Below are 14,473 nucleotides of genomic sequence, written 5' to 3'. Positions count from 1 at the left end.
GAAGTGCTGTTCTGCAAGGGCCATTTTTTGTGGCTCTGACAGTTTTTTGGGCTAAATGTGCTTCACCTTTTGGCTTGTTTTGTAATGTTTTTTTTCAACTCTTGTAGACTGGTTTCAATGCAGTGAAATGTTAGTGGTTATGTTAACTGACCATCAGAAAACAACTTCAAGTTTTACAGTATGTTTTACACTGACCTTTGGTCAAAGATCAGCTGTTAGACAACCAGTTTTTACTGATCCTTTTGGTTGCATACAACCTGTTTTCATTCTACATATTTGTAATGATCTGGATACTGACAAGTGCTTATGGAAATTCCCATTCTATGTACATCTGCCTCATTCTCGTTACTCCATTGATTTCAATTGGGTTACTCCTTAATCTCATTAGTGTGAGAGGAGAATCAAGCTCATTTTGCTATTAAACTGTCAGACCTTAAGATACATTCTTACAGGACCTGATTTATAAGAATACTTGAATGTGTCATGGGGCCTGATCCTGTGAAGTGCGGAGCATCCTAAATTCTCATTGATGTGCTTGGTGTTTAGGGACATCAGACCAGCTCAATATTTTGCAGGAATATTTCTTGACCCTTTGATTTTAAGGTTTTAAAATGTCATTAACATCATTACATGAAAATGTACACATGTTGCTGCTAATTTGAAATCTGCCATTGATTGCTGACCAGTCTTAATTTCCCTTAAGAATACTACTGCTTTGCACCTGAAGCTCTTTATCTGAGGATCTCAAAGCTTTCCTTGCATTCAAACTCTCCGTGCTCCTAAGAAATATTCAGGCATTACTATCCCTATTTTCCAGAAGGGAAAACTGAGCCACAAAAGGTTAATTGATTTATCCAGGTCACACAAGGAATTAATAGACGGACTGGGAATTGGGGTGGTTGAAAAGTAATGGGGAGAGAATTCGTGAATATTTTAGCAAAATTTCATTTCTGTTTTCATTGAAAAATTTGTCAAAATGTCTGAGCCAGCTCTAGCTGGCAATATAACTGTTCCCTACATAACAGGCCACACTAATTTGTACAAAATTATTTACACTAGTGATTCAAAAGTATGAAAATCCTGTCAAGATACTAATCATGTGTGTAGAAAGATAGCTTTGTTAAATTTTTAGGTATCTACTTCTGATAATGAGCTCTATAATGTATTGAACTAATGTCAATTAGTTTTGCATAGAAAAATGTAGGTGAGAATTTAGTGGAACAGGTTGCCCATGTCTGTATCACACACAAGGTAAAACATCTGGATAAAGCCTTTTTCATTTTGACTATAAGCTTATGACTGTTCTCAAAGACTCCAGAAAAGAAAATACTTAATAAACTCTATAAAAAGAGAGGGAGTTGAAGCATTATAAACACATCCGCATAACAGAGGCAGCTCATAGTCTCTTAGCATTTATGGATGATTTCTTATTCTCTCTCTATCTAAAAGCCGATCAAGAATTAATTTGTACTTACTGAGGAAAATGCATGTTTAAAAGATAAATAGAATAAGATCAAAAAGATAGCAATCTTAATACATGTATTTGGGCTGATTTGCAGTGGAGGTGCAAAGCAGCTCTAAGGCAGTATAGCTGGTCACAGGAAGAACAATCCAGAGAAGAGGGACCCTACAGTGATGTAGACCTGGTGTAATGGCTCTTAGACTATGCCCACATCCTGTGACTGGGAAAAGGGGGACATGACTGAGGCTTCCCCGCTGCTTGACAGTCCCTGGCTGCCATAATAGTCCCTTGGAGACATTGGTAAACAATGTAATTTACATCAGCCTTTATTCTGCTCTAACTTATTCGCAGGGATGAGCCCAACATATAACCAGCCAAGAATCAGTAAAGGTGTCTTAAAGTCATTGCTGCACCACTGACCTAAGTGTGTTGTTTACTTCTCAGCCATGGCCAAGATTGTGAGCATTGTGTTAAATCAGTGAGCCGATCTGCAGGTTGTGTAACCTGAAATCAATGGAGCAACAGCTGAGGAGCTTGCCTAATATGTTTTGAGAGAAGGAATAAAGTCTGTGATTATAGACAGCAAGTTAATAGTTAATATGTACCCCCCCCGATAGAATGATTGACCATGAAAATAGAAACATGCTCATTCAATTCTAAGATTTAAATAAAGCAACTTGTTTCTTAGTGACAGATTTTGTTTTTCTCAATCTTTTAAAGAAAAGTGGTATTGCCAATGTCAATGACTATAATACAATGCAAAGGTAGGCGGCACCAGAGTAACTTATACTATAATAGTGTCTAGTGTGTGTTTGTGAAGCAAGAATATCAGATCTGCCAGGGCAAAACCTATGCTCTTCTTACAAATACTCCATGTGCCTGACATGGAAAAAAAAACAGAGAAAGGAATTTGTAAAGTGAAATCCATCATCAAATGCAAAGGCTGGATAGGATCCATCAACAATAACCTGTCTTTGAGAAAATCCATGAGGTTAAAAACTTGTCTGAATCATTAATACTTGATGGAATTTGTGGAGTAGAATATCTCGCCATATTTTATATATCCACAATTTGACATTGAGTAGAGGCTTTGTCTTTCAGTGATAAAATTAAAATAGATTTTTCTTGCCAAGGTACAGGATATTAGTAGGCCACAGTCAGATTGAAGGTAACAGTCAAACCAATCTATCCAGTGCTCTTCTGGCTGAGAATCTATACTGTTTCCTATTGTATGCAGTCATAGGAGGTAGAAGTGGGACCTTTAACATTTGGTTAAATCATCCAGACAGTCTATCTGCCAATGCAGGATTGTTCCTTACAGCGCATCTTCTAATATGTTTTGCAGTCTAATTTTAACTATGCCAAATGTTGAGGCTTTTACCACTTCTCTTGAGAGATTCTTTCACAACTTAATTGACTTTAGTTCCAGGAAGCTTTTCGAGATACCCAGCCTAAATCTTCTGTTTCTCAATTTCCTCCTGTTACCCACCTAGTTATACTCCTATGCAGCAACCTAAAAAATTCTTCTTCGTCATCGTTTACACCATTCAAATAGTTGTGGATTTTTGTTGCCTCACATTCAGTCAGGCTTTGTAATTTTGAATGAGTCTGCAAAGCACTGTACCCAATTCTAGTCCATGATCACAGCACTACGCCCAATTCAACACTAAGGATTTTGGAAAAACTGAGCGAGAGAATTCTTTGGGATGCATCCCCAACTTAACTGATGCATTTTATATAAATGCTTGATTACCTGTATTACTGAACTGTCTAGGAACCAGACAAAAACAGGGCCATGTTGTGCTAGGCATTTTACATAGAGAAGTACACTGTCTGCCTTCAAGAACTTACGGTCTAGATATACCTGACAGAGAGAGAGTAGGAGAAAGGGATATAACCTACAAACAGAGTGGTGCGTCTTACATTCCCTCCACCCCTCCCCCAGCTTCCTGTTGCAGAAGTGGAGGTTGGCTACTAGCTGCTGACTACAAAGTTTTCTGGACCAGGAAGATGCATTTTTGATAGGCAGAGATTCTTCTTTCCATTTCTAGTTCTCCCCAAATTAAGGAGAGCCACTCTGTAACTAGCTTCTTGGTTCCCAGAGTGTTTCCTGGCTGCTTTTTGGCTCAGAAAAGGTGACTAACAAATATATTTAACTTTTTTTTTTTTTTTAATTTCCTCAAACATCAGTCCTTCCAGACCGCTGTTCTTTCGTTTTGTTTGGAGGGGTTTTTGTTTGTTTGTTTTTTGCTTTTTTGTGTGTTATATCTGAACTCCCTCCAGTATGTCAAAATCTTTCTGGTAATGAGGTGACCAAATCTGCATGCATTCATTCCCAAATTGGTGTCAGCAGAGCCTTAGAGAATTGGAAGTATTTCCTCACTGCACTGCAAGTGATTTGCAGCCCAAACTTGCACTGGCAGCTTTGGGGGGTTTTTTCCTACCAATGACAACATCTTGCCCAGAATCATAAACCTTGATTAAGTGTGTACATTTATAACACTGGAGAGAATGTTCCTGGCTGATCACATGCATTACAACCAGGCCCAATAAAAGACAATCTATTATCTTGTAAATCATGTGACAGTGTTACAGAGCTCTTTTTACAGAAGGCATCTGTTTGAATACATAATCCTATTACAAAAACCTGACATTAAAAGTTAATAGAAAATGAAGATTTTGTAGAAGAGGATTAAATTTCTTAGATCAACAGAAATGTAACTGCAAGTTCTAGGGTGTTATATAATTAAAATATAAATTTAAACCCTAACTTTCCAATCTCTTAATCTTTATTGGAAATTCTTCTCATTCCTTTTCTGAAATTTATTTCCAAAGTGAACTTAAATTTTACAAAACATCAATTATTACGAAGGTTTGTATGTCCCCTGAGACCCTCATAAAATCAGTGTTAATTTTGCTAGTGGATAGAACAGATTAAATATTAAATGCCTTGTCTGAAGAAAATTGTTGCCTTCCTGAATACAAGTTATTTTGGAATTAATGTAAGGACAATACTTTTCTTTTGTATATAGTACGTAAGAATGGCCATACTGGGTCAGATCAGTGGTCCATCTAGTCCAGTATCCTGTCTTCCAACAGTGGCCAATGCCAGATTCTTCAGAGGGAATGAACAGAATAGGGCAGTTGTTGAGTGATCCTTCCCCATCCTCCAGTCCCAGCATCTGGCATTCAGAGGCTTAGGGACACCCAGAGCATGGGGCTGCGTCCCTTACCATACGGGCTAACGGCTGCCGATGGACCTATCCTTTGTGAACTTATCTTATTCTTTTTTGAACCCAGTTATGCTTTTGGCCTTCACAACATCCCATGGGAACGAGTTCCACAGGTTGACAGTGCGTTGTATGAAGAAGTACTTCCTTTTGTTAGTTTGAAACCTGCTGCCTGTTAATTTCATTGGGTGACCCCTGGTTCTTGTGTTATGTGATGAGGTAAACAACACCTCCTTATTAACTTTCTCCACACCATTCATGATTTAATACACCTCTATCATATCCCTCCTTAGCTATCTTTTCCCAAGCTCAGCAGTCTCAATCTTTTTAATCTCTTCTCATATGGAAGCCGTTCCATACTCCTGATCATTTTTGTCACCCTTATTTGTACCTTTTCCTATTAAGTATACTTGGGATTATGTTTTCCAATGTGCATTACTTTGCATTTATCAACATTGAATTTCATCTGCCATCCCGTTGCCCAGTCACTCAGTTTTGAGAGATACTTTTGTAACTCTTTGCAGTCTACTTTGGAGTTAAATATTTTGAGCAATTTTGTATTGGCTGCAAACTTCACCATGTCACTGTTTACCCCTATTTCCAGATCATTTATAAATATATTGAACGGCACTGCTCCTGGTACAGATTCCTTGAGGACCCTGCTATTTACCTCTCTCCATTCTGAAAACTGACCATTTATTCCTACCCTGAGTAGGAATGCTTTAGGTTTCTAAGACAAAATGGACTTTACTTCGGCGGAAACTTGACAAAGTGGCTTCCAATGTTGATTTTGTAACCCCTCCCAAATATGAAAAACTGCATTTAAATACAAGATTGTTAAAATCCTAGTCGTGTTGCACATCAATGAGAATTCCCACATGAGAACAAGGATGCAAAATATTAGTAGGATCCATTCCAACCCAGTTTTCATCTTATCTGACAGAAAGCTAGGACAGAAATATTCCCGTCAAATGGACAGTATTGAAGTAATTAATTCCTCTAGCTAAATGATGGGTTGCTAAGGATTATGGACTGATTTGGCAAGCAAATGGCTGAGCGCTCCATTTCAGGTTCACTTACTTTCCACACCAATCTTTTGCCATGGTAAAACTATTTCCTCTATTTGGTTTTGAAACTGTGCTGTAAATATTTTGAGTCCGTTTGGTTTCTATTTGATATAAAATGCAGAAAAGGTCTCAAACCTGAATCTCATTCTTACTAAGGACCTATAAGTGACTTGGGTTATAAAGTGTAGTTTTATATAAATGTTCTGCTCAGGTGCACTAGGAGAGAGAATAACCTCGTTTTGCTGTGTTCATGTTTGCAGATTTCTACAGAGCCAGTTATATAAGGGGCAAAAGCTCCGGAAGTATAGAAAACAGAACATTTCAAAATAGTTTCAAACTGATGGGGAAGGGAAGACAAGTATTTGCCTGTCTTTTTTTTAGAATGGCAAGTGTCTTGGCAAGCAACAAATAAGAGTTTTCTGGCAAAAATAATACCTTTCAGAAATGTCATGTGGGCAGAGATTTTACACATGCATCTTGTTTCCAGCAAACCCCAATTTGTATGTCAGGATTTTATTTTCATCAGTAAGGATAACTTGTGATGCACTGCAGACCACAGGAAGGTGACTTTCTCTACTGTCTTGAGATAATTTTGTTGAAAACTACTTATAGTTTTGGTGTATGGAGGCAAGATAATTAAGCTGCTGATTTGGGACCCCATTAATAAAGAATTAAAGGAGGGTGATATAAAGAATGTCAATCAACATTGTGTGAAGGTATAAGGGATATCCCTGAAATGAGGTCAGAGGCCAGCAGCTGACTGACTGGCTGGATGATTAGTCCCACCCAGTGCACCTGGGGAAAAGACCTACAGCTTACCTGGCTGATCCTCATAAAAGGAAGAGCAGGAAATGGAGAGGGAGAGCTACAATACCTGCCAGAGGCTGGAGTTACTGCTCCCAGAAACAAAACGGACAGAAAACAGACTGTGCAAAGTCCTATTATCAAAAAGGCTCTGAGGTAAGAGCCATGAACATATGGGTTGATGAACTTACAGGGGGTGAGGGACAGACTTAGGGAAGTTTTGATCTTGTTTTGTTGAGACATGAAATAAAATAAAAAGAAAACATGAATGACCCTGCTGGAAACTGCCGTCCCTGGGCTTGGTGAGACGGTTCCAGGCAGAATTCCCCGGGGGAGGGTGCTGGCTCACCAAGAGCAAGCCAGGGTCCAGCCAGAAGAGGGAACTATAAGACGGGCCCCAGACTCGTACATGTGGGTTAATGGAAAATAGTCCCTGTCAAACTAATTGGGTATCTTTTTTTTTTTTTTTATGAGATTACAAATATGTTTGCGAGAGGTACTAGTGTTGATGTAATAGACTTAGACATCTGTAGAGCTTGTACCTCACATCGTTTTGATTAAAAAACAAAATGTATGTGGCACACATTAAATTGATTAAAACCTGGCTAGATGACCGGTCTCAAAACATAATTGTAAATGGGGAATCATCACAGAGTGGGAGTATGTCTAGTGGGGTCCCACTGGGATCAATTCTTCACCGTACTCTATTTTATATTTTTATCAAGGACTTGTCAGAGACCATAAAATCACCACTGACAAAGTTTGCAGATGCCACAAAGAGTGGGGGAGTGGTAAATAATGAAGAGAGCCGGTTACTGATACAAAACTATCTGGATTGCTTCGTAAACTGGGTGCAAGCAAACAATAAGAGATTTAATATTGGCTAAATGTAAATGTATACATATAGGGGGGAAAAGTGTAGGCCATACTTACAAGATGGAGGACTCTATCCTGGAAGACAATGAAAAAGATTTGGGGCCACGATGGATAATCAGCTGAACATGAGTTCCCATTGCGATTCTGTAGTGAAAAGGGCTAATCAATCCTCGGTTGCATAAACAGGGGACTATCAAGTAGGAGCAGAGAGGTTGTTTTATCTCTGTATTTGGCACTGGGCTGAAACACTGTGTACAGTTCTAGTACCCACAATTCAAGAAGATTTATCAAGAAGTTGATAAATGAGTGAGGGTTCAGAGAAGGGCCATAAGAATGATTAAAGGATTAGAAAACATGTTTTATAATGACAGGCTGAAAGAAATCAATCTATTTAGTTTAAGAAAGAGAAGGTTAAGGGGTGACTTGATCACCGTCTATAAGTACCTACATGGGGAACAAATACTTGATAATGGGCTCTTCAATGGAGCAGATGGGTATAACACAATCCAAAGGCTAGAATTTGAAGCTAGACAAATTAAAACTGGAAATAAGGTGTCAATTTTTAACAGTGAGGGTAATTTAACCATTGGAACAATTTACCAAGGGTGGTTGTGGATTCTCCATCACTAGCAATTATTAAATCTAGATGTTTTTTTTTCCAAAAAGATCTGCTCTAGGAATTGTTTTGGAGAAGTTCCATTGCCTGTGTTATATAGCAGATCAGACTGTATGGTCACAATGGTCCCTCCCTTCTGGCCTGGGACCTTATGATTCTATGACATCCTCTCCCGGGTGGCCCATTTCTCACGTAATTATTTCAAGTATTTGCTTTGCAGCGATTTGTCATCCAGAGAGATAGGGAGTGTAGAAGTCAAAGGATGGATGCATCCTTGGATCATGAGACTTTTAGGAAAGAGATTGTTCAGGCTTATTCTCAGGCATTTCAGAGGGGGAGAAGTCTCACCACGTTCTTCCAACAACTTAATTTTGTCAAGTAAAACAAAACAGGAGACAGAGCTCATGTACAATGTCCTTCTGCCATGGCATCACCTGTAACCTCCCCCTCCCGTTTCCTTTGCTCCTCAGTCATTTCCCTGCCGCTTTTCTCCAATCTCCTTATTCTCCCTCTTGACTACCTATCTTTGGCTCCCTTCTTTAGGTACGTGCCCCCCACAACTTTAATGGAAGAGATAAAGATGCCTTTATGTGTTGTCTGCCACTGCTGTCTCTGGCCCTGATTCAGAAAAACATCGATATTTTGGACAGCTCTTAACGCTCAAGACTGTTCCTGAATCAGGGCCTCTGCATGTAAACCTGGTGCTTGGCATCAGAATGCAGAACCTTAGCTCTGCACGGCTTCCCCAACATTTATCATGTATTTGGAGAGTATGGAGGACTGGGTGCCGATTATTGTGTGCCCTGCTTACCAGCTACAATCCTGACCCTGAATGTAGAAAAAGAGTGTTGTAAACCAGTTCTGGAGTTAAAATTTTTAAAGTGTATATAATCTTATAGTACCTCCACAGGCATACTCTGTTGCGTGTCACATGCATTCATTCTAAAGTTGGCTAAGGACAAAGTGAATGAAACCGTCTGCCTCCAGAGCTGCTCTAATGAGTCTCAAGGAATTTTGAGACTAGAATAATCTTTGGACTTCTTTTTAAAGGATGTTAAATTTTCTTGTGTATACAAGGTCTCTTCTGAATTAAATTATTCTTTAATATCATCTGTATTTTCTTCCACTGATTATATAAATTACCTAGCTAACAGGACCCTGTGTCTCCTGAAATGAAGGAATGATGCATTATCATTGTGTTTCATAAAAAGATCCCATGATTCTTCAAATAGGCTGATACATTTCGGCTCTCAGAGCGATCGAGTAAATCCTCCAACAGAGCATTTGTCATGCAGAAAGCTTCTTTCTTGTAATAGTAAATTATCTAAAATAAGAAAAAACTGTTTCCTGTGCTCCAAAATAAGGTTAGCATTTATTTAATAAATGTGTCTAAGGCTTCTTCTATACTTTTTCACCGAATAAAATATTTTACTTTATTAAAGAATTAGATTGAGGCTGAAAGTGTAGGCGTATTCCACAGGCTGGGAAAAGGCCTTTGTCTGAACCCAAACACATCCTGTTCCTTGATAAAATGATCAGGAAGACCAAATCTAACTAAAAGCAGTGACGGCATCAGAAAGATGGATGTTGTATCAAGTCAAGGACCCTAAATCTTTCCCCCACAAATTTTCACTGATGTAACTTCATTGAAGTCAATAGAGTTTAGACCCTGTAAAACCAGTGTAGATGGGAGGAGAACTAGGCCCAAGATGTTTGGAGACAGCCACATTTTAAAAAACTAATTTTTTTCCTCTTCATTAGGTGCAATTCAAAACACTTCAGTTTTAATCACCACTCTCTTTGGTAGTATTAAGATTATTTTGAGTATAAATATTACTTTTCAGTAAATCTTGTTGAAAATCCAGTAAAAATTTCATAGACATTTTTCAGTTTTTGTAGATTTTTTTTTTTCAATAATCAAAATCTTCAGTCACAAAAATACCCTGAATTTTTTGCATTTAATTTTATGTCAAAAGGTTTGGTTTTTTAATCAAACTCAAAATTCAGGAATCGTTGACCACTTTTGCTTTTGAATTACTTAAAAACTCACATACAAGCATTCCAAGCTGAAGATGGTTTGAATACTGTAAAAAAAGGGAAATGTTTCTCTCTTGGAGCCCAGCTCCACTATGAAATTGTACCATGATTTACTCTAGATTTTTCTTAAATAAAAAAATAAAAAGAGTCCGGGGACATGATGATGACCAGGACTGACTGGTCAGTGTAGACAAGGAGAAGGAGGTTCAGCATCATGATAGCTAGTCATGGGGTAGTTCCTCGCGCCAGTAGTGTTTACCCATGACTAGCTGACATGATGCCAAGCACAATTTAGCTTAGTCTGCAGTGAGCGGGTAAGCATTGTGTCAATTCATTCAACTAGATTTTTAATAGTATAACTAGGATTACATTTCCTAGTGAAGAAAAGGCTTGTGTGGGTCTCTGTTAACCTTTAAAAGTTAACACTGTAGACAGTGGAACTTCCCAATGTGTTTATCCTTTTCCAGAGGAATGGACTGTGTCAAAAGATTATTTTTTTAAGAGTCTTATCTGCATTGCTTCATAAAGTGACACATGGTAGTCCTGCCACATGGTAATCCTGCCTATATATAAAAAATAGCACTATGTGGTTGTATTATTTGTGTAGTGGTGGCCTCTTTGACCTTGCCAGAGGGCCTGACCTTTCTTCCCCTTTTCATCCTCAGGCCATCTCTCGCTTGTGTGAAGACAAGTATAAAGACTTCAGGAAATCTACAAAGAAACGGTCAGTTAGTGCTGACAATCTGACTGTGGTTAGATGGTCCCCTGCCATCATCTCCTAACAATGGAGTCTGGGATATTTCGACAGAAGGACTGTTTCATCCATCCAAATTTTTTGGAGTGTAATGGGGGAAAGACAAGACTTTGGGGTTTTTACTTTTAGATCCGTCAAGCTGCCTTTACAGTGCCTCTCCCTTGTGTAGCACATAAGAATAAAAAATTGAGTGGAAGGAGAAATCAGTACAGTATACAGGAAAGGAGATTGAAAGCAACTCTTTTTTTGTCACTATTCCTCACAGCTTTACCCTTTTTGTGAGGAAACAGCTAGTCAAATGCTTGGAAGAGGAAACAAAACAAAAAAAATGGAGGAGAGGCAGAAAGAGATTAGGGGACTGTGCCATTTTTTTTAATATGCTGTACTCTTCAGCAGAAATGACGGCATGAAACCAAACCACACAATAAGTTTGGCTGTGCACTATAGGAATGGAGTTGAATTATTTCATCTTAAATTATTCTCCTTAGTATCTTCTATCTTTTTGTTTTTTTTTCTTGCTTCTTTGGGTTATTTTTCCAGCTCTTCTGCACAGCAGCAAATACAAAGTCTGTATCTACAGTAGCACAAACCTCTGAATAAATAGTATTGGTGGGTTTTTTCATTGCACTTTTCTCCGTGGTTTGACTTATTTGCATTATTCTTCATAATCATTATGCATATGTTATGTTTTATATGCCTTTTATTGTACTTAAAAATATAACTTGACCATAGTGCTGAACCAAAAGTTTATACCGAGATCAGATGATCATTCGGAATTTCATGATTATTTTATTTATAGTATATGTAGGTGTGTGTGCCTTCCTGGAATCATTTATATTTCCTTAATATAAAGACAGGATTGTTGGAAGGATTCAATGATGATGAGACTTGGGCCAAATTGTTGAAGTTTCCATCAGATCTTGTAGTCCTTTTTGCAAATTTTCATAGCATTAGAAGTTTAGAAGAATTCATTATATAAAAGAGAGGTTTTTTGTATAGGCCAACTAGTTCATTCCTTCACCTCCAGGTCCATTGTTGCAAGCAATAGCCTCAATTTTTATATGTTTACTTTAAATCAAAGTTTGTTTGTTTGTATAAAATAAAAAACTTTAAAAAAAAAATTGTTCCAGTGAAAAGGTCCATAGAAGAGCAGAATGTTAATCTTTACCAAGGTATTTGTCACAGGTAGATCGAATTAAAAATAAAATAAAATAAAATAAAAAACCCTTCCATTTTTCAGTGTAGGTGCTTTCAGAAATTTAAACAAAATTCAAACTGTGAAGACCATTTTCTGCTATGTTGATTATTGTACTCTTCTGTTGTTATTGGTTCCCTTCTCTTACCATGCCTATTCCCTCATGAGAGACACAAGAACCTTTTATATCAAATAATGTATCTGTGTAAAAACATTTGTTTGCTCTATAATGCTTGTGGGTGTCTGATTTTATGAAGATTTTTTGCACATTTTAGAAAGATACAGTTGAAAAATCTGGGTTCCCTGAATTTTTTTTGCAAGTTTCCTTGAAGTGAATGGCAGCAGACTTCCTGTATTTGACTTGCTTTATGCACTACTTCAGTAAACGATAAAGAGTCCCTATTAGTTTTATTAAGCCCCAAGGGCTTATAGCAGACATACGGGCTCATGGATACATATTCCACTCCCAGTGCAATGCTGATCAGATGCCTTGAAAGTGGAGAGGCACTGAAAGGACTGAAGTACTAATACCAAACAGAGTTTTCTATTAATATTCTAATGTGATATGTATAGTATGAAACATAAATGTTCTTAGTGTCTTTCAGGGCATTAAAAGTAATCTAATTCTCATCCTTTATCATTGTGCCAATGCATCAGAACTGTGAGTACCCAGGTCCCTTTCTTTTCCTTGAACATCGAATGTAAAGACCACTCTTTAAAATAAAAAAAAATTAGAGCATTTGAAACTCAATTCAAAATATAGCTAACGGGACATTTTCCTAGCATTTGGACTTTGAGATCCCTGCCAAGCATAAATTTAGGTTTTACAGATCTGTAAAACGATTTGTTTTATCAAGACTTTGCAAAACAATTTTCTGTTAACTTTATAGCAGGAATATTCGTTTTATCCATATTTTTCAGTGATAGAGATATGAACTCTGAACTATGTAAAGATCTCAGTGCATCTACTATAATTTTTGTGGAGTTTATTAAATTACTTTGAAGATTGTATAGTCTATTTATTGTATGTATGTACATACAGTCTGATTTAAAAAAAGTGGATTCCGTAAAACCCGGCTCAGTCACGTTTAGACTATTGAATATTGTTTTAGCCTTGTGCACTGGACTCTACCTCTGTATAGGAGAATTTTCCATATCCTTAATTAGTACTGATTCTGTGATTTACTTGGTTGTTTCTTGCACTAAGAATTAAAAAAAAAAAATCTGCTCTGTGTATTTTTTCTTTAGTTTCAGTTTTGCAGTCGGAATCACTTACACTTAGATGGACTTTTCTTTCCCAAATGGTTATGGAATGCTTTGCTTTCTGTTTTGGTTTGTTCTAAGTCTGCCACAGACACAAACAATGATACAATACTTATCAATAAATCTAAGTGAGTATAATTTGTTTGAAAGGTATTCAATTCCATGTAATTAAAAATGGAATTATTATTTAGGATTACACTGTGTTAGTGTAGTTTTTGAAATATCATTGATCGCAAATATCATCACGAGAGGGGGAAGTCTTCTTTCAGAGAACAAACAAAAAAAGCCAAACAGTGTCTTATCAATGCAGATGCTTTGTGGATTTGTTTTCAACATCTACAATATCAATTTATCATTTAAAAATTTTGCTGGGATGTTTCTGGATTTATTATTTTGCTATTGTCTTAGTCAGAAACAGAATGGAGTTGGAGACTTCATATAAGACCTCCTCAACTATCACTGTCTTAGGCTAGGTCCACACTACCCGCCTGATTCGGCGGGTAGAGATCGATCTTCTGGGATCGATTTATCGCGTCTCATCTGGTCGCGATAAATCGATCCCAGAAGCGCTCCCCCGTCGACTGCGGAACTTCTGCTTGCCGAGAGGAGGAAGCGCTGTCGACGGGGGAGCTTGCCTGCGCCGCGTGGACCCGCAGTAAGTAAACTTAGTTCGATCTAGGAAACGTCGACTTCAGCTGCGCTATTCTCGTAGCTGAAGTTGCGTTTCCTACATTGATCCCCCGCCCCAGTGTGGACCAAACCTTAATGAATTATACACTGTTTGGGGCCCATGGGCCCTTGCGTTATAGCCTAAACAGAGGGAATTGGGAAAATGTTTATAGAAGACATCTTGTAAGAGTTTTTCTGTGCACCCTTTTACAGCCAGAGACTGCATTGAGAACAGGCATCTCCATTCCTCCCTCTCTAAAAAGCAATTGGTGTTGCAGTTGATGAATAACTTCAGTATTTGTCCTTTTGTAACCACTCTTCCTTGAGGCTTTATTTTATCAAGTTTTTAAATGTTGGAATCAATATGTAAATAGATTTGTATGGAAAAGAACTGCTTAGCAGCAAAAAGACCTACAGATTTTTCAAATATATATACACCCGCACCCCTTCCGTTAATAAAAATATGAAAATTCCTGGACGACTTGTCACTGGTTGGTATT

General features: G+C 37.8%; 1 protein-coding gene across 1 annotated transcript in view; it reads left to right on the top strand.

The window, feature by feature from the left end:
• The window catches only part of CCNY (cyclin Y), a 214,049-nt gene extending 200,241 nt beyond the window's left edge, over positions 1 to 13,808 (top strand). Inside the window, exon 9 of the mRNA XM_024198292.3 lies at positions 10,758 to 13,808. Coding sequence (XP_024054060.2) covers positions 10,758 to 10,874 — 117 coding nt within the window. The 3' untranslated portion in view covers positions 10,875 to 13,808. The remainder of the gene's footprint in view (positions 1 to 10,757) is intronic.
• The last annotated feature ends 665 nt before the right edge of the window (positions 13,809 to 14,473 follow it).

The sequence above is a fragment of the Terrapene carolina genome, unplaced genomic scaffold, assembly GCF_002925995.2.
Source record: "Terrapene carolina triunguis isolate 2854851 unplaced genomic scaffold, T_m_triunguis-2.0 Scaffold111, whole genome shotgun sequence".
Taxonomy (NCBI): domain Eukaryota; kingdom Metazoa; phylum Chordata; order Testudines; family Emydidae; genus Terrapene; species Terrapene triunguis.
This window is presented reverse-complemented; position numbering and strand designations above follow the sequence as displayed.